The sequence below is a fragment of the Mustela putorius genome, unplaced genomic scaffold (genome assembly GCF_011764305.1).
Source record: "Mustela putorius furo isolate JIRA1106 unplaced genomic scaffold, ASM1176430v1.1 tig00000835_pilon_pilon_pilon, whole genome shotgun sequence".
Taxonomy (NCBI): domain Eukaryota; kingdom Metazoa; phylum Chordata; class Mammalia; order Carnivora; family Mustelidae; genus Mustela; species Mustela putorius.
The window spans coordinates 8,513,469-8,532,580 of record NW_025421492.1 but is presented as its reverse complement, the minus strand read 5'-3'; the positions used below and the strand labels follow the sequence as shown (position 1 = coordinate 8,532,580).

At 60.6% G+C, this 19,112-nt stretch overlaps 1 protein-coding gene across 12 annotated transcripts in view; it reads right to left on the bottom strand.

Moving 5' to 3' along the window:
- Window positions 1-2,039: 2,039 nt before the first annotated feature.
- Window positions 2,040-19,112, bottom strand: part of ATP9B (ATPase phospholipid transporting 9B (putative)) — a 223,525-nt gene continuing 206,452 nt past the window's right edge. For 9 of the 12 annotated variants that reach the window (XM_045085258.1, XM_045085252.1, XM_045085253.1 and 6 more), the window contains 3 exons: window positions 11,784-11,841; window positions 10,926-11,129; window positions 2,040-7,198 (listed from right to left, as the gene is read on the bottom strand). In XM_045085258.1, the coding sequence (XP_044941193.1) occupies window positions 7,062-7,198; window positions 10,926-11,129; window positions 11,784-11,841 (399 nt within the window). In that variant the 3' untranslated portion in view covers window positions 2,040-7,061. Of the gene's footprint in view, window positions 7,199-10,925; window positions 11,130-11,783; window positions 11,842-18,054; window positions 19,026-19,112 lie in introns of those variants that run through there. The other 3 variants (XR_006608195.1, XR_006608194.1, XM_045085257.1) reach the window with 3 other exon arrangements.

Here is a 19,112-nt window from a genome sequence, read left to right as displayed (position 1 = left end):
GGTCCGGGGGGTCGCTGGGGTCCCCATGGGTCCTGATCCTTGTTAGCTTCTTGTGGCCCCTGCCCTTTGGCTGGACTTCTGTGTTTGGGTCTCCCTGCACGCAGCCTCGCACCCATGCCCTGGGTGCCACGTCAGCACCGTCCCACCTGTCCCCCCCCCCCCCCGGGCGCCTTGACCCCGACACCCGACCTGGCTTGTGGGGAAGCAGACACGCGTCACCTGCTCCTCTCCTGCTATTTTTGTTCCTTCTCATTTTGTCACAAATTGGGGTGGGGGCTGCCTAAGGAGGGCCGACTCCTGCCCCTGCCCTGCTGGCCTGCAGGGCTAGCTCGGCAGGCACCAAGTGCAGGACAGCCGCCTGGACTGAGTTTCTTCCCAGCGACAGCACGTCCCTGGACAGGGTGTTCCTGGGGCTCCCCTTTGTCCCCACGTGGGCTCTGTCCCAGTGCCCATACCCCTGCCATGCAGCCCATGCTGGTCTTGCTGCCACTCCAAGACCACTGGGGTGCTGGGTGGTCAACCGGGAGCCATCCTGTGAGGGGGTCCCCAGAAGCCCCCCGGCGGGACACACTGCCGTCCCGTGGGAAGGTGCTCCGTGGGAGGAAGGGCAGCTTCTTATGTGCAGTGGCCCCGGTCCCAGCAGCAGCGGCTCCCTTGCTGACGTGCACTCCTGCAGGCAGGCGGGGAGCAGCCAGGCTCTGGCTTTATGCCATGCGCTGTCCAAGGGGGAGGCCAAGCAGGCACCTCAGCTGGGAGTCCGTGGGACCCCGATGCCCGGGGGGTCTTGACTGGCACACGCAGGGTGCTTGGGCAATGGTCCGTGGACGTGTGAGGAGCAAAGCCCCAGGAGCCACGGTGGGAACTGACTTCACCCTGGAGTCTTCAGGCAGGAGGACTGAGGCGGGCCCGGAGCTGGGAGTGTGCTGCCAGGGTCCGGGACAGAGGCTGGCGGGGGTCAGCGTGGGGCACCGGAGGACGGAGGCAGGCGGCTGGAGGATGCCATGGGCTGACGGGGAGGATGGGGGTGTCTGGGGTCTGGGGACATGGAGGCGGTGGGGACAGATTCTCCTCGGAAGGTTCTGGAAGGAACCTGACCTCCCCGCTCCTGGACGGTCACCCAGAGAAACCCATTCGGACCTCTGACCTCTGGGATGGACCATGACTCTGTTCGGGCTGCAGGAGACTGAGAACCACCCGACAGGAGATCAGGACCCTGCTTCTCCCCGGAGCTCATTTAAACGTGTTTTCTGCAGTCGCCCTGTCCCAGTTGCTGGAAGGAAGGCCCAGGTCCACCTCCGACCTCCATGGGGCTGTGGGGAGGGAGATGGCAAACCCCTCTGTTCTCCCGTGGGTCCGGCCTGCATCTACCCTGGGGCCTCCCTCCCCCTTCCCTGCCAGGTTTCGCGGGCACTGGCTGAGGGGACCTGGCCCCTGCGAGGCTGGCCCAAGGCTCACAGCCCGAGGACACAGGTCGGCAGAGGGACAGGAGAGGTCTCGGGGGGGGCGTCTATAGCTGGTGTGCTTGGCCCTCCAGAGCCCAGGGCACCTACGCGTCCGAGCCCGCGTGTGGGACTCCCAGGGAGAAAGGGAAGGCGGTCTGACCCAGGCCCGGCCGTGAGCACCGGACAGGTCTGGAAGGGGAGGGCCGCGGAGCTCATGCTGGCGATGGTGCCGACGGTGCACTTATCAACGACCACCTCAAGCAGGGAAACTGGCGGCCTCCCCGCCAGCACCTGCGGGCGGGTAACGTCAGCTTCCCAACTTGGGGGACGACAAATGAACCGTTGAGAGAAACACAGAGAAGAACAATTAAAAGCACACCAGAGGGATGTCGGAGTTGGATGCATCATCAGAAGGTGATGGTGCGGGTCTTGTGACACGAGGTGGGCCTTCTCCACCGAACCTGCCCCAGATGCAGGGTGCTCCAATGGGAGCAGGTGCGCCTCGCCCATGACTGTGGCGGCGCAGGGCCCTCCAGGCGGGGTGGGGGGCGCTAACCCAGGGCTTTGCTCAAGGGGACCCAAGAAAGGTAAGCTCTGTGGCGTGGCCAGTTTCAGCTCTACTTCAAGGAAAACAGTAATCATCACAGTGTCCCCTTCTGGGCAAGGCCCCCAAACTGTTCGCATGACAACAGCCTTCAGACACTCAGAGAACCCTGCCCGCACCTTGGGAGCCATGGGGAGAAATCGAGTCACGGCGACAAGACAAGTGCGACGCAGGACAGAAAGATGCCTGAAACCCTGTCCAGGTGTCCCAGAGCCAGGTGGACGCCACATGACGAAAATCCTGTGTGTGCGGATGGCGTCTGTGCAGGCGCTGCCCAGCGATCTGGGTTCACCCAAACCACACCAACGATGTCCAAGCACCAACGCTTTGAACCTGTGACTCCACGTAAACGTGTAAACGTTTTACTTTCCTCAAAGGCCTGAACCCTGGGTGCAGGTGGCCCGGCTGAGCTCCAGGGAGGGGGGCGGACACAACTGGAGCACGGTAAGCGAGGTCCTGTTGTGACACGGAGACCATCCTCCGGCTGGGCTGGAGGCCTCTCTGTCCCTTCAGGCACGGCGGGAAGGAGCAGCCTAGCTGACAGCAGTTATCTAAGCAGTTCTGTTAAGGGATCCTTCTCCTAACCCCACTGTATGGGGCCATGGGGTGTCCCCACACATTCATGTCTCCCAGAACCTTGGGACAGTTGGAAGAGGAATTTTGCAGATGGAATTTGCTACCATGGGTCAGTCCTGGGCCCCCTGCCAGTGACTGGTGCCCCCATTTAGTGGGAGGACTGGACGCAGATACTCAGGAGACCACACGCATGAGGACAGAGGCATGGAGTGGAATCACAGAGTCACGAGGCCACGAGGTCACAAGGCCACAAAGGCCCCCAGAACCAGAGCTTGAAGCTGCAGGACAGGTGTGGCCTGGGCCTCCAGAGGGAGCATGGCCCTGGGCACTCTGACCTCAGATGTCTGGGACCCGGAACTGAGTGGACGAGTCTGCTGCTTCCTAGGCATTTTGGTGGCCCTGGCGGGATGGTGGGGGGGGGGCACACTGGGAACCGGGGGTTCTGGCTCTGGGCTATGCTGAGGGCAGGTGCTCAGCACTGCTGATGGCTCAGCCGTGTGTGGATGGGGTGAGGGGACCCGTCTGCTGCACCCAGTGAGCCGGGATCTTCTCCGGCAGGGCCCTGAGTACTCTGGTCCCCGAAGGGGCCTGGGGCACATATCTGCAGGTGCTGGAGCCCACGACTGCACCCCTAGTGGGTCTGGGCCTTCTGTCCTCTTTGCTTGGAGCATGTGTGCCGCCCGCCGGCTCTAAAGGCCCAGGACCCACCATGAGCCCCGGGCGCCCCTCCAGCCCCAAGGGGCTGTTGGCCTGCTTCGACGGATGCTGGAACTCCAGAGATGGGTATGGGCCTCCTGGCTGGGGTGCTGGCTTTCGACAGAGTGGACAGTGTGCCCCAGGACAGCCAGTGATGGCAGCGTCCTGAGAGCGTTGGAGCCGGGCGCTTCCCCACCTCCAGGGGGTCGGTATGGGCTCGAGCCCCAGCCAGGTCTGCAGGGGGAGGACTGAGCAGGGGAAGGCCACAGGGCTGGGGTTGAACGGCACGGCTCTCACCAGCGCCCCCGGCCCTGCCTAGTCCCTGTGTCCGCCGCCCCAGGCATTCCGGTCTCAGCATCACTGGGTTCCCAGCGCGGAGCCCGTGGAGATTTCCGTGCTGCTGTTCCCAGCCCAGCATTCGCAGAGCTGGTGCCCGCGGGTGCGCGCCTGCTGGGACTGCGGGTGACCTGCAATGCAGGGTGGGGAGCCGCCGCTGCGGGCGCGAGGGACCCCGGAGAGCGTGACGCAATGGCTCTGGCACTCCTGGGTTCTCTCTAGCAGCTGGTTACGAAACCTGGAAAATTCTGCAGTTACTTCAGTGTTTTCAGGACTCAGAAGGAAGGATGCAGGCCCGTTCTGGTCCGTCACATCTGAGGGCCGCAGACCCTGGAGGGCAGCCGGGCCTCCAGAACTTTCCGGGCCCTGCAGGAGGTTGTCCGTGGGGAGGGGCTGCGGGCCTGGGTGAGCCCTCACGGGGGCCTCCGGGGGACCCAGGGACCCCTGCCCGACAGGGGCGGCCTGCCTCTCACCTACGAAGAGGGGTCCAAGGCTTCCCATTCAGGCCAAACAGGCGCCACATGTACACAGATGTCTATGGGCTGTGGCCGGAGTTCTTCAGTTCTGGGATTGGGTCCCTGTTCCAAGAGCTGTGTCCTCTGCTGTCCCCAAACCAAGAATCAGCCCAGACCGACCACAGGCGCCAGCGGCGGGCAGGCATTTCTTAGCTTCCAGCACCACCTTCTGGAATCTTCTGAAATTACACCCAGCGGCACCACCAGGCACATACCGCGCTGGCCCAGAGCACGTGGGAGCACAGGGCTCCCTTCCCAGATGGTCCCGAACCTTGGCAGCAGCCACAGATGCTCCCTGAGGACACAAACGCGTGCCACGTGTCCTTCCCAATGGGCCATACCACACCCCTGCCCGGTGCTTGGTGGGGCAGGGACAGAGGGACCCAGAGACCTGACGGCCAAATGCCCGAGTTCTGGGACCGGGGACAGGGCAGACATCACTGGGAGATGGGGGCGTCCGCCACCCTTGGGGGCGAGGCCACAGGATGGAGCCCCTCGGCCCAGGGGGTGTGTGGGTGTTAAGGGGGGCTGCGCTGTCCTGCAGCTTCTCTGAAAGCCACGAATGAGTCCAAGACAAAAGCTTTAGGGAGAGAAGCTGCAGGACAGCCCCAGCCCGTGGGGACCCGCCTGGAGGTGACCACACCTTTCCCATTGAAGGCCCCGGTCCTGGGATGGAGGGTGCTCCTGGCCTGTCCCGCTGGCTTCCGTCCGCTCAGGCGTCTCCATGCTGGGACAGGGGCTGGGACTGGGGCTGGGACTGGCAGGAACAGAGCCTGACTGTTCCCCTGGGCGGGGTGGGGGGCGGCAACACGGTGACCCTCAGGTCCTCACCCACCGTCCAGGAGGGCAGCAGGCAGGGGTTTCGTGCACGTCAGTTCCCAGTTAACTCCAAGAAGGAGCGTCCTGCTCTCCCAGGCTTTAAACCTCCGCATGCCTGTTTCTCCACCCTCCCACGCGGTCGGTCCAGTTCTCAGAGGCCTCAGGTGACCACTGCTGTCTTGGGACGTGGACAAGGCCACCACCTCCGAGGACGTGAGGGCTTCTTTAGAGAACCGGATGGGGAACAGGACGACAGCTGTGGTCTGCCGACCCGAGCAGCCCTGGACTCAGGCTCTCCTTCTCCCCATGAAGACCAGAGTAGGGCCAGGGCGGACCTGCTTCTCCTCCACTTCCACGGAGAAATCCCAGCACAGACCCTGGCTGTCCCGCATGGGCGTCTGGGAGGGAGAAGGGCCCTGGTCAGCTCCAGGCTGTGCGGGTGACCTACCTGGTCACAGGTCCCGGCTTGGGTGCATCTCAGGTGGGCATGTGCTGGGGTCGGGAGAGGTGACCTCGGCCCTGGGCCAGGAGGCCACGAACTCGGGAGAACAAGGTGGGCCTTCTGTGGGTTGCCAGGCTCTGAGCTGGAGGAACGTCAGGGGAAGGGGCGGGTCCAGCCCCTTGGACTGTGCGCAGCGTCCAGGGGAGATGTGACCGCGAGCGAGGCAGGCGGGACGGCAGGTCTGGGGGCCCAGAGGACGGGGTGGCAGGCCCTGACCTGTGTCCCCGGACGGCAGAACCTTTCGGGGGCTTCACAGTGTGGGGGGAGAGAAGGGCCCACAGTGCAGGGCCTCCGGCCACTCCTGCAGGTGGGGGTCCGGTCCCTGCCGGGGTCCCCGGCCTGCGGCCCCCGCGCCTCTGCGGTGCCACCTTCGTACCCGCCCCCCGCCCCGCGTCCAGCCGGCACCTGTCCGTCCTCCCGCCCGCCGCCCGCGCACCGCCAGCCGAGCGCCGCGGCCACCGGGCGCCTGGACCGACCCACCCCCGACGGCTGAGCGCCGCGTGCTGCCCGCGCCGGCCTCCGCCCCGCCGCCGGACTCGGCCTCACCCCTCCGCCGGGCCCCGGCCCCGCCCCCACCCCGCCGGGGCCGCCGGCAGCGCTCGCGAGCCGGGCCGCGGGGCAGGCGCGGGGACCATCGCCTCGAGGGCCGCTGGCCGGGCCCCACCGAGTCCGCCCTCAAGTCCGGTCGCGTCCCCTCCGGACGCTTCCCGGCTGCTCGTCTCTCGGGGTCGCCGACCACGTGCTGCCGCGGGCCGCGTCTTACAACCACCGGCCCTTCGCTCGGGGACACGCCGCCCGCAGGCCGGGCCGCACCCGCGGGGCCTCGGTGACCGGAGCCCGCGTGCCGCCGTCCCTCCTGCCGCTGCGCGCGCAACCCCCGCGCGGTGGGCGGGGCCTCGGGACGGGGCGGGGACACAGCGCCACCTGGTGGGCGGGGCCCCGGGACAGGGGTCACAGCGCCACCTGGCGGGCGGCAGGTGCACAGGCCGGGACCCGCGGAGGCCGCTGCGAGCCCCGCACCGCGGGCCGCCCGATGACCCCGGCACGGGCTGTGGGGCCGCGGCCCCCGCCTCAGCGGACGGGGGGGAAGTCGCCCCACACTCCGGGGAAGCGCGGGCGCTGACGCGGGCCACGGCGCCGTGTCCGACCAGGGACCCGGCCAAGCCGGCTCACGGGGCTCGCGGAGCGCGCGGCCGAGGCGGGGACGCGGGGTCCAGGCAGGGCGTGCGGCGCGCGAGCTCGCGGGCCCGTGTCACCTGCACGGACGGCGACCCGGACCCCGGGCTCCCCGCGCGGCGGCCGCTGCCCCGGAGCAGGGGGTCTCGGCGCGCGGCTCAGGCTGCGAGTCGGGGGAGCCCCGCGCCCGCGCTCAGGAGCGCGCCCCGGGGAGGGGACCCGCGCCGCTTCCACGGACACGCAGGCGGTTCGACAGCGAAGTTCAATTGTGAGAAGCAGACAGACAGACGGACAGAACGCGGCTGCGCGCCCCGCACGGCCGCCCCGGCCTCTCCCGCCCGCGCCCCCGCCCCGCGCCCCCGCCCCCGCCCCGCCCCCGCAGCCCCGCGCCGCGCCTAGGACGAGAGCTTGGAGTAGCTGGGCGGGGCCAGCTTGCGCTTCAGGTGCTTGAGCGCGTAGAGCGGCAGACAGCTGACCGCGGTGACCGCCGACACCTTCCACACGAAGGTCGCGCTGGTGATGAAGGCGACGTCTGCGGAGACACAGGAGCGAGCGTCAGAGGCGGCCTCCCGCGGCCCGTCCCGCACCCGCCGCCCAGCGCGGCGCTTCGCTCCACCGAGCAGAGACCCGAGGGTCAGACGCGCGCAGGGACCCCGAGCGCCCGCGGCGGCCGCACGTGCACGCAGGGCTCGGCCGCCGGCTCGGGGAGGCGACGCCACCCCAGCGACCCGTGGGACCCGCGGGCCAGCTGTGTGGGCGGGAGCGGCCGTCCGGGGAAGCCGCCGCCGGCCACTCCCGGGCACGCGGGCGCGTCTCACGCTCACGGAACAAAGCGGGGCCGCCTGCGCTCCGCGGGGAGACGCGCGTGCAAGAGCCGACCCGGACCTGGTTCTCCCGCGGCAGCTGCCCCTGGGCCCCTCGCGGGAGTCACGGCTGTTGCACGCGGTGAGCCCAGGGCGCTCCTGCCCACAGCCGGCGGCTCAGGGTCTGGATTTCACCCGGGAAACTCCCCGCAGTGCGTCTCGGGGACTCGACCACTAAGACACCGAGGCAGACCCGCGGCAGGGAGGGTGCACGGTGCCCTTGGCGACACCCGGAGGCCCGGCCCCGGCCCTCACCAGGCGCGCCAGGCCCGGGGGTAAAAGCCCACGGGGCCGCCTGCTTGGGCCACGAAGAGTCAGTAAGGAACAGAGGAGGCCGCTCCCGCCAGGGGCGAGTCTCCAGCACCGCCCGCTTCGCCCCTGCCTGAGAGAGGCGGCAGCGCAGACCCAAAGAAACAGCTTTGCTTCTGCGGTGGGTGGACGCTGACTTGTCGGCCATGTGTAATGTTCCAGTTAGGACAACGGAGGAAATACACAGTTCCTGCCGTTGAAACTCGCCCCACACTCGCATTTCGCGACCTGCCCTTCTGCCGTGGAGACGCTTTCCTGGTACAGCTGCTGCGCGTTACCATCCGTGTTCGCCTGCACGAGTTCACCAGGCACCTCGCGCGACCACGGGTAGCAGAGGTGCGAGGCTCTTCTCTTTCCCTCCTGGAGAAGACGAACCATCCTGGAGACCGCCGGAGCGTGCGGGGCATGCTACTCGGTGACAGAAAATACACGTCGACTATTTGTTAAGGGTTAATGCTTTGGCCTTCAGATGGATTTTCCCACAGCCCCGAACCAACGGTGACACAGACGCATTTACTGCGGCAACGCTCTGATGAGGCCAGCGATCAGGGAGGGCCACCGGTATTGGAAGGCGGGCAAGTCAGAGCAGAACCCTCGCCCAGGTGGGACCCGCTCCAAAGCGGCCACTGAACGTGGAGAACTTCTGGATGCCTCCCAGCCTCCTGCAGAGGAACCCAGGACGGCTGTGCCCTGTAGGACAGCCCACTCCAGAGGGCCGAAGGCACCGCTGCCAGCAGAGTCGCCTTCTGCTCAGCCTCCTTTGAGGACACTTCCACAAGTGGTGTTCACAGTCTGTGTCCACACCACGTCCTCTCTTGGCGGCCCTGCGGGCCCGCTGGAGGCTCTCTCCTGCTCCGCCGAGTACACTGCCCTCTGCACTGGGGTACCTCCCCCCTGCCCCCAAGACACCTCCTCCAGGCACACTCCTGTGCCTGAGGCCCAGCCCCCAACCGAAGCCGCTCCGCTGGCTTCTCCCTGGAGCTCCCCGGATTTTGTCTTCACCGCTGAGGGCGTCTGGAGCCTCTGATGAAGCTGGGTCTTGGCGTGAGTTGGTCACTGTCCCCGGCGGGCGCCTTTCCCTGCAGACACGCAGATTTCAGATCTAGATCTTTCCTGTGCATTCTCTTTCTGGGACCCCGTGGTAGCCAGAGGGCAGGCCTCCTGGAGGAACCCGGAATCTCCCTGGTTCTCACCCCTCCACCTGACTCTTTGCCTCTTTGGTCATCTCTTGGAGCGCCCTTGGCTTAATTTTCGACTCGTGCTACGTATGTCTTTGCTAGCATGCTTCTCCCTGAGGGTTCCCCCCACCCTCTGGGCCCCTGGACGCACTTCCTCTGTCTCGTTCGCCTGAGGGTTTCATGTCCCCCTCCCCAGGTCTGTTGCTGTCTTCCCAGCTGCTGGCTCTCCGCGCACCAGGAGCCAGGAGGCTGGGCGAGAACCTCTATGGGGTGTGTCATTTCCTCAGCGGCCTCGGCCTGAGCACACGCCTGTCAGGCCCACCAACGGGGCAGGGGACAGGAACTTAACACTCAGGGTGTGAATTTACAGGAAGTGCTTGTTTGCACGGACAGTGGCCTGACGAGCAACTGTCTGGAGGGGACCGGGCTCCCTGGCCGCTGGGCGGCAGGCTCCTGCTCTCGTGGGAGGCACGAGCGCCAGCAAGTCGTGGAGGTTGGGACCTCGGCACTGGTCCCACAGGGGTAACAAAGGCCCAGGACTATGCAGCCTCACCCAGCGACAGTGAGCACTTTAGCTGTTACTATGGTCACTGACAAGACCACCAGGGACATGGTGCTGTTTTCCCTTTTCTGAAAATCCTCTGGGAAATTTCACCTCAGATCAGGAAAGCACCCCAAGCCGTGTTTGTTTCATGTGGCGTGGACATGGTGACCGTTTCCGCCCTTCAGGGGCTTGGGCCAGCTCTGGGAGCCTTGGAGCACCTGGCGGTGACGATCGGTAGGACGAACGTTGCCGTCGGGCTCGTCTGACAATATTCCTTCTCTTCTCGCTGCCCTAATTCTAAAAACCCTGAAAAGGTCGTCTGTGCTCCGTGGCAACATGGGTCAACACTGGGACAGTGAACCGTGTGACGAACGCACTCTGGCTGGAAAGGCTTGGGGCAGGGGGCAGGGGGCAGCCGGCTGAGAGGAACGCAGACCAGGGCCGGCAGGGGCGCTGGGCCAGAGCGGGCTGCGCGGGGCTCCTGTGCACAGCGAGCTCCTCCCGCGGCCCATGGGCCCCAGGTTTTAGCGGAAGGAGCGTGAGTAGGTCCCATGAGCTTGCGGCTAAGGGCGAGTCTGGCCCACTTTCCCTCCGCTCTGTACAACAGGGTGACAGGGGCGAGCTTGGTGGCCGCCACAGCACAGTCGGAGAGCGGCCCAGCGGCCGCGTGTTGGAACAGGTTCTGTGAGCCACTCTGTCAAGGTCACCGGACTGGTGACAGTGGAGCTGGGATGCGCACAGTGACCCTGCCACGGTGCCCATGATGCTTCGCACACACTGAAGAGGTGCTGGGGCGGAGGCCACCAGCGTGCTGTCCCGTGGCCTCCGTGTCCAAAGGCAGGCCTCGACTCCATCTGGGGAGCTTGTCAATTAGCAAAAAGAACAAATAATGCAGCTCTTGTGGAAGGAGTTGTTGGAAACGGCCATCTTCAATATAAACTTTTGAAAAGCCAAGAGGGTGACAATCTGAATTTCGTAAAAATTTTTTTGTAAAAAAGACTTTTTTACAAAATTTTTTTTTTTTGTAAAAAAAAGTTCTTTCCATAAAAATAAGCTTTTTGTGTAGTGAAGCCTTCTGATGTGGGTTTTATTGTGGTCTGCAATTTAAGACAGTGTATCAAGAAGTAATAAAAAGGCGCGCCTGGGTGGCTTGTGAGTTAAGCCGCTGCCTTCAGCTCAGGTCATGGTCTCAGGGTCCTGGGATCGAGCCCCACATCGAGCTCTCTGCTCAGCAGGGACCCTGCTTCCTCCTCTCTCTCTCTACCTACTGTGATCTCTCTGTCAAATAAATAAATAAAATCTTAAAAGAAAACAAAACAAATGTATAAAAATGAGTACCAGACAAGGATTCCCATGGCAACTTACCAAAATACTCGTTTAAGAAGGCAAGGGAGGCCACGTAGCAGCCCAGGCTGAGGACCTCGGCCACCACCATCAGCCAGTGCCACGTCCGGACGGTCAGGGCCACCATGAGCAGCTCGGTGAGGATGAGGGCCGTGAAGGAGATGGCCACCACGTGCACAAACTCTGACTCGAACAGGAGCAGAGCCCCGTACATGAGGATGCCGCCTGCAACACACAAGCATGGGACCCACGGCCGTCAGGGGGGACCCGGCGCCGGGCCAGCCCGCTGCGCAGACAGGGCCGGCCGTGCGAGCCGACATGCATCACACTCGGAAACGCAGGATCACGCGAACCCCCTACTCTGTGTGGACAAACGATTTACTTAAACTCTGGACTATGAGTAAAAGACGTGGCCCCAAGGAGAGGCTTAGGAACGTTTCAGTACTTGGGGGCAAGACCAGGCTGTCTTCAATCAGCGAAACTGTGTTCGCTGTGATCTGCCTAATCGGCTAATTCACCTTCAGTGACCTCTCGTTTATCTGGAACACTCACCAAAGGGCTACTGACTTCTGTTTACGTAAGTGAGGTTTCTCACGGTCTGGACATGACTCCGTGAAAAGAAAGCACTTGGTAGGACAGGATGTGGGACATGGTTGGTAAAATGTCTCCAGATTAACGTTTAAAAACGTGCATCAGTAACCAACCACCTGGTACCCTGCACTGTGAAGGGCCCGGACGGCCGGCTGCTAAGTACTGGTTCCCGGGGCAAACAGTGCAGTGTTCAGCATCGACAGAACTCGAAGCCTCTGCACTTCAGCCGAGCGGGGAAAACGCCACCGCTGGCAGGAGACAAGCAGCCCTCCCTCCAGCCCGTCTTACCTTGGTAAACACTGACCAACACCCAGACGAGGAAGGTCTTGAAGGACAAGGATCTTCCCTAGGGTAAACAGCGGAGTAGGGTAGTTAGCAGAGTGGGACAACACGCGTGACTCACAGGTTTCCAAACGGCTGGTTACGAGTACCTTCTAGAAGACCCCCCAGGCCCCAAGCCCACGAACTGGCCCAAGACTTGCCTTCCTGCCTGTGTGCGGTGTGCGGCTGGCCCAGAGCAGCGGGGGCCCCCACTCGCGCTCTGCTGACCTTAAGGGCACAGCCACGAGCTCCCCGGCTCCCCGGAGCGCAATGCACATCAGCAAACGCTTTCAGAAGCACCAGGGGCAGAGACTTTGTCATGGGAACGGCTCCCTTCATGCTCTTATTTCTTGGGAACAAACACCCCTGTGTTTAGCCCCTAGCTGCTCCAGGTGAGGAAGGACAGTCTCCCAGCTGGGGCCGGGGTTCGCCAGCCCGCAGATCTCTTCTGGAGAAGATGCCACGTCCGTCCGTCCGTGAGGGATACACAGAGTGGCTTTCAGGCGACAGCCTTCACATTTACAGCCACGATGGGGCTGCGCGGGATGTGTCCGTGATGGAAGAACTCGGCCTGCGTCCCCTCAGCACCCAAGAGGGAGACGCGCCGTCTGCCAGCCACACTGGCCTGCTAGTGCTCAGGGCTGGTCCACGGCAGTGCTTGTCAGGTGGGGCCGTGGGCATGATGGGCGCCGGACCTGTGTGGTCACACCCCGGCATCAACCCTCTTGCGCAGTGCAGGGTGTCCGTCATACAGGGCAGACGCGGTCGCCAATTACACACGACGAAGTGCAAACGGTTCGAGGCTTCCCATGAGTCCGCGCTGCGGGTTAGCTGTGCTGGGTAGCGGACAGGTGACCCGCGACATGGGTTTGAACTGTGCGGGTCTGCTGATGTGCATTTTTTAAAAATATGGTATTTTAGTATTTTATATTTTAATAAATATGGTACTGTAAATGTATTTGTTTTTTCCTTGTAATTTTCTTAACTTTTTTCCCTCCAGCCTGCTTTATGGGAAGAACACAGCACAGAACACGTGTAGCGCCATCCGTGTTTCCTGGGGTGGGTGAGGTTTCCGGTCACCAAGAGGCCGCTAGCCCTTGGGTGTTGGGGGAGTCAAAGTGATATGCAGATGTCTGTGCAGGGGGTGGGTGCCCCTGACCCCACAGTGTTCAAGGGTCAGCAGTAAATGCCCAGAGTCCGAAGCTCTGCCGGTGACCTGGGGCCTCAGAGGCACGTCAGAAAGCACTGCCCCAAATGGCCCCAAGGAGGGATGAGCTCTGTTACGCAACAGATGCCCCAGGGCGCCTGCCACAGTGACCTGCAGAGCATGTGAGATCTGAGCCACGCCCACCTAGACTTGAGTGACTTTTCAAAAGGGACACAGGCCACAAGGCAGGTGTGGCCACTCCACCACCTTCCTGGGAAATACCGGCTCAGACCTAACAGGTGTCCCTGAGAGTGGTGCTGGGTTTCAAAGGGGCAGGAGGTTCAGGGGCCGCACGTCCACATCTCCGTGCGTATGTGCCAGACGCGTTTCTCTGCCCGGATACAGCAGGTGTTGGTCTTTCATAAAACTCATGCAATTGGGTATGTGGCTATTTGTATTTGAATATTTTGAAAGAGAATTTAATTTTTTGATATAAACATGAAAGGTTTCCTCTGTAGCTAGACCTGCTGACATCTTTTATGTGCTATAACCAGCAGTTTACACAGTGGAAGGTACAGAAGGGGGCTGTTGCTCTCCTGCATCAGGAACTGCGAACTTCCCCCACGGGGCCTGTGAAAGTCAGCACACCCCTGTGCACGCAGGTCAAAGCTCTGTATGCAAGCAGACCACAGGTTAATAAGGCAGAACACTACAGAATGGGCACAAAAGCTGTCAATAAAATGACTGAGACACGATGGGAACTGTGCATCGACCACGAGCTCCTGGATGTGGAGCTTCTCGGGGCCCCAGATCTCAGCTTGGACAGACGCAGTGAGGGGCTCATTGTACTTGGTGGCACAGATATGCACGAACACTGGCCACTGATGGCAGGACCCAGCCCCGCGTGCAGGGGCTCTCCTGGGCCCACATGCCTCTCCTCCTGTGTTAGCGGAGGAAGAACTGCAGGTCTCCAGCTGCGGAAACTCCCCTGGCAGGAGCTCTGTCCGGAAACTGCACAGACACCGCTCAGGGTCTGGCTGGCCCAGGTCTGAGTCCTGCTCGGGACACCTCGGGGTGCCCCAGGGCACACACTCAGCCTCTGCGAGTGGTCTTGTCCTCCGTGAACAGAAGTGATAATAGCACATACTCGTGTGGATAAAAGGAAGTAAGGAAAAAGCCAGAAACCTAGAGAATGTTTAGCATTTTAGGGATAGACCTTAGAGATCCGGAAGTGCGTTTCTATTACGTACCAACCAAACTATAAAAGTAAAATCAAGCAGATCTTGGGAAAGGTTAATCCCTCCGCAGGTCGTGTGAACGACTCACCAATCTACCTTGGTCTGAGACACGTGGGGCACAAGTGGCCGCACATGTCGGTACGGCCACCTCCCATGGCCCCTCCGTCCCCGACTCCGACGACCCCGACCCCAGGCCACTGCCCACCCGTCATCTGGGCCCAAAGCTCCGCATTTCCCAGGGTGCCAGGCAAACGGGACCATACGAGCTTCTGAGTCGGGCTTCTTTCGGGTAGCAAAATGCATTTAAGATTCCCCCGTGTGGCTGGACACTGGGCGGTGTGGCTGCGGTGACCGGCAACCCTGGCCTAGCGGCCACCATTTCCTTACAGGATTCTCTGTGCCACAACTTTTCGCTTCTCTTGGGTAAATGCTGCGTCATGTGCTCAGTGCATTTAACTTCACCAGAACTGCCGAACGGTGCCCATGCCACACCGTGTGCCCGTCAGGGGGGAGCGAGCACGTGGCGCTGCCACGCGTGGGACCCTGCCTTCCCGTGGTTCCCACCCGCCGTCCCTGCCTGAGACACGGCGGTGAGCACAGTGTCTCCAGACGCTCACTGGCCACGTGCACGTCGTGACCCGTGCTGTGCTGCCCCTTCAGGGCTTTTCCAGTTTCAGTCATGGGGTCGTGTCCTTCCTGACTTGTGAGGTTCTTTGTACTTTCTGGATACAAGGCCTCTGTCGGGACTGTGATCTGCCAGGATGTCCGACGAGGGTCTTGCCTCTTCACTGGCTCAGCAGAGCCACCACAGAACAAGAGTCTTGGATTATGATAAAGTCCAGCCTGGAAACGTTCCCCTTTCTGAATCATGTGTCCGAGCCGCATCTAAACAGGCCTGCCCCAAGGTCACACACGTGTTCTTCTGCGTTTTATTCCACAAGGCGAATAGCCGTACATTTTATGTCGGGTCTAGGACTCATTCTGAGGGAGCCTCCCCAAAACTGTGAGGGTGGCTGGAGGCTCCCTTCTGCGGGCGGCTCTGACGGTGTCTGCTTTCCCTTCGCGCTTGTCAAAGATCTGCTGTGACACCTGCGCCTCCTGCCCTGGGCTCTCTGTCGACCCCACTGGTCCAGGAGTCTGTCCTCCGCTGAGAATGCCTTGTCTTGGGTAGAGCGAGTCTTTCCAACTGGTTCTTCTTTTTAAAACACGGTCTTGGTAATTCCTGCCTTTCCGTGTCAATTTTGGAATCTGGCAGCTGTTGGGCACATGGAGTTTTCTGGCCACATTCTTTTGCACCTTTCAAAGTCCCTCTCGACGGTGTCCCACGGCGCACACATCTGGCACACAGTTCGTCAAACCGACTTTGCTTCTCTATTGCCAAGGCTGTTCAAAACCATTTTTCAGACCTCAACGGTTCCCTGCTGGCACACACAATCAGAAAGGAGAAGAGAGATTTTTTTCCTCGAATCCTACCAACTCGCCAAACTTACTCGTCCAGAATCCTTGGGGCTTTTCCACAGAGATGACTATGCCGTCTGCAAACGGTCCTCCCTAATTTCTGTCTTTCACTTCTTTTTCATGCCTTAAAACTGTTATTTCTAAAATTATATTAAGAATACAAATATACATTCCCAAGCTAAAACCATTTGAGAATATTCAACGGGAAGTAAAAACACAGCGAAGTGACCCTGACAGCGTGTGTCGGACGGCGTCAAGGATTCTGACGACAGACCGCAGGACGCCACCCACTCGACTCCTCACAGCTCTCTCCGCCGCCACCCAAGCCCTCCGCAGTTAGGACGTTACCCTCGTGAGCACACAACAAGGTGCTGCTCGTGGAGCAACAGCTGTAAGTCTGAGATATCAGGACCACGTGGGCCGGCTCAGGTGAGCGTGGGTGACCCTGGATCTCAGGATCACATGGCCTTTCTTGAGGGGCCACAGACTGGGGTAAATTGAGTCATCTGTGCCGTTGGGAGGGGGCAGGCACACTGGGTCCCTGTCTCACTGGCAGCATCAGAAAACTGCGAGGAGCTACTCATCATGAGTGACCTGCGAGCATTCAAAGCAGAGCCTGACCTTTAAAAGAGGAACAGCAGCACCGGTCACAGACACGTCCCTTTCTGCAAGGGTGAAGCGACAGGGCTTCAGGAAGGGGAGGGGAGGGGAACGCTGCTTCTTTGCCGGGCGGCTCCGGACGGCTCGCGGAGCCACGACTGAGCAGAGCGCGGACTCCAGGCTGGGCTCAGGCTCTCCGGAGAGAGCTGGGAGCAACCATCTGTGCTCCGGATTGGCCGAGCCTGTTAGAGGATCTGTAAGGCCTGGGCTCTGACTCACGTCTCAGAAAAAAAAAAAGACAGGCTATCAAATAAGTACGAAAAGCGGTATTTTCTTTCAAAGCATGGTACTTTCCCCTCTGTTCTGCTCGGCATACGTACGCTGCTTCCCGATTCCTCTGCAGGTATGTTGGGGATTTGCTGCGACCCTGGCCTTCTGCTCAGAACAGGCTGGACGCAGCCCTGCCTACAGCCTGTTCCGTGCTGCGCTTGTCACGTTCTTCACCCTGAATTTACTTTTTCTCTCCAGACTGAGCGTGGGCTTCCTGGGCCAGAGTGGCGTCTCGCTGGCACCTCTGGCAGCCGCAGACCCAGTGCGTGCTACACAGACAGGCCAGGCGGACGGGCCTCCTGCGGCACCGCCAAGTGTCGCAAGTAACGGAAAGCTTCCAAATCTCTGCTTCAGCAAGAAAACCTAACTAAATTGTGGGGCGCCTGGGTGGCTCAGTGGGTTAAGCCTCTGCCTTCAGCTCAGGTCATGATCTCAGGGTCCTGGGATGGAGCCCCGCATCGGGCTCTCTGCTCAGCGGGGAGCCTGCTTCCTCCTCTCTCCCTGCCTGCCTCTGCCTACTTGTGATCTCTGCCTGTCAAAAAAATAAAAAAACAAAAATTAAAAAAAAAAAAGAAAACCTAACTAAATTGTATCGAGTTCGGTGGTTAAGTACTTTAGCGCCACTTTGTTTTCGAAGGATTTCAAGTGGATCAGATTTTGAACGAAGTGTTTACTCTAGAAACACAAGCGGGATGCACGTTGGATCGTGAAGAAAAGGAGCCTTTTCTTCAAGGAAGATCCCGAGCAGTGAACTCCCGGCCCAGTCACGGAGAAGCGGTGTCCGGCTGGAGTGCGCCGAGATGCTCCCAACTGGTCACCGCCACAGAGACGGGCTCTCCCGCTCAGTCAGCACTAAACACTCCTTCCTGACACACTCGTGCTTTCTGTGTCACCTCATGGGGACGTCTGCGGGTTCATGGCTACCTGGGACCCTGCGGAGATCTTCTTGCTCCCAGAGCAACGGAGGTGCTGATGACCGGACTTCTGACCGATGGGGACCGTCAGGCCTCCGACAGTGGGTGTTCACCCCACATCCCGCTGGCAGGACTGCTCCGACGTTGACCGTCTGGTGACGGCACCCGGGCTGACCCGCAGTGACCGTGAGCAGCGGAGACACTGGCCACCTATGATTCCAGGGAACCATCTGGTTCTGTTTGTACGTGGGAGCTGGTGTCCCCCTTACGTCCGTGAGGCGGCATTCAAGTGAACATTTCTGGAGTTTAAGGAAATAAGGAAAGACATAATCTACTAAAATTATGATTCCTCATAAAAGCTTCCTATAGTTTTTAGATCTTTGATCCTGTTCTGTTTTACTGAATGATAATGGTCTCACCATTTTAGAATATTAAACCAAAAAGTTTTCCTTTTACTTGTAATACTCACAGTACTATGCTCAGGACACTAATGCTAAATATATACACATTTGGAAATGTGTCTTATATATGCATTTCATTATGAAATCAAATACGGTGTTATCGAACAGGGGCTGACATTTTATTCTACACTGAGCTGCTCAACTAGCTTTATTTCCGTTCACACTGGAAAAGCCACGTGAGCACTCCATGTTTTCCAAGAACCTTTAAGTCTCAATTCCATCCGGCTCTTGTAACACCATGAAACCTGGCGATCAACATGGCTGGGGCAGGCACAGGACGCAGTTCTGAGTGGTGGGCGGTTCTGGTTCTTCCTCCGCACTGCTAGGGTTTTAAAGATCCGAGTCAGTAGTTTCAGGTTATCATTTATGAACCCAGATTTGACTGGGGGTGAGTGGATTTTGTTCTCCGTGCTGCTTCAGGAAAACTTCAAAGGCACCACGGCTCGTCCTTGGAGGACTGGGGGTGTCCCGTGGAGCTCGTCTTCCACGCTAGAGAAAGAGGGTTTCGTGAAGAAGTGTGACCAGCTTGACGCTTCCTTCAGGAATGCCTGCATCTGGACGTAGCTCTGCGCCAGAGAAAGGGATCTTCGGCAGGTTCAGGGAGCACACGTTCCCCAGCAGCATCTCTGTTACCTCAGCCCTGGGTCCCAGTGACAAACTCTCCATCTTTCCTCAGACGTGATTCTGAATGCACGGCGGAGGAGGGCTTGGGCAGGCACAGGACTCCCAGCCGGCGACTCGAGTTCAAAGTGCTGGACGCTGCCACGGTGACACAAGCCCGTCCTGCCCCAGAGGACGCCGCTGTCAGCAAGTGTCCCTCACCGGGCACTCGTCTGCCACAGAGCGAGCCCAGTCACCACGGGTTCAAACATGGTTGAGCAGCACCTTTAAAATTTCAGGTGTGGGGCGCCTGGGTGGCTCAGTGGGTTGAGCCGCTGCCTTTGGCTCGGGTCGTGATCTCAGGGTCCTGGGATCGAGTCCCGCATCGGGCTCTCTGCTCGGCGGGGAGCCTGCTTCTCTCTCTCTCTCTGCCTGCCTCTCCATCTACTTGTGATTTCTCTCTGTCAAATAAATAAATAAAATCTTAAAAAAAAAAATAAAATAAAATTTCAGGTGTGGTATGACAGCAGAGCTTTACCGCAAACATT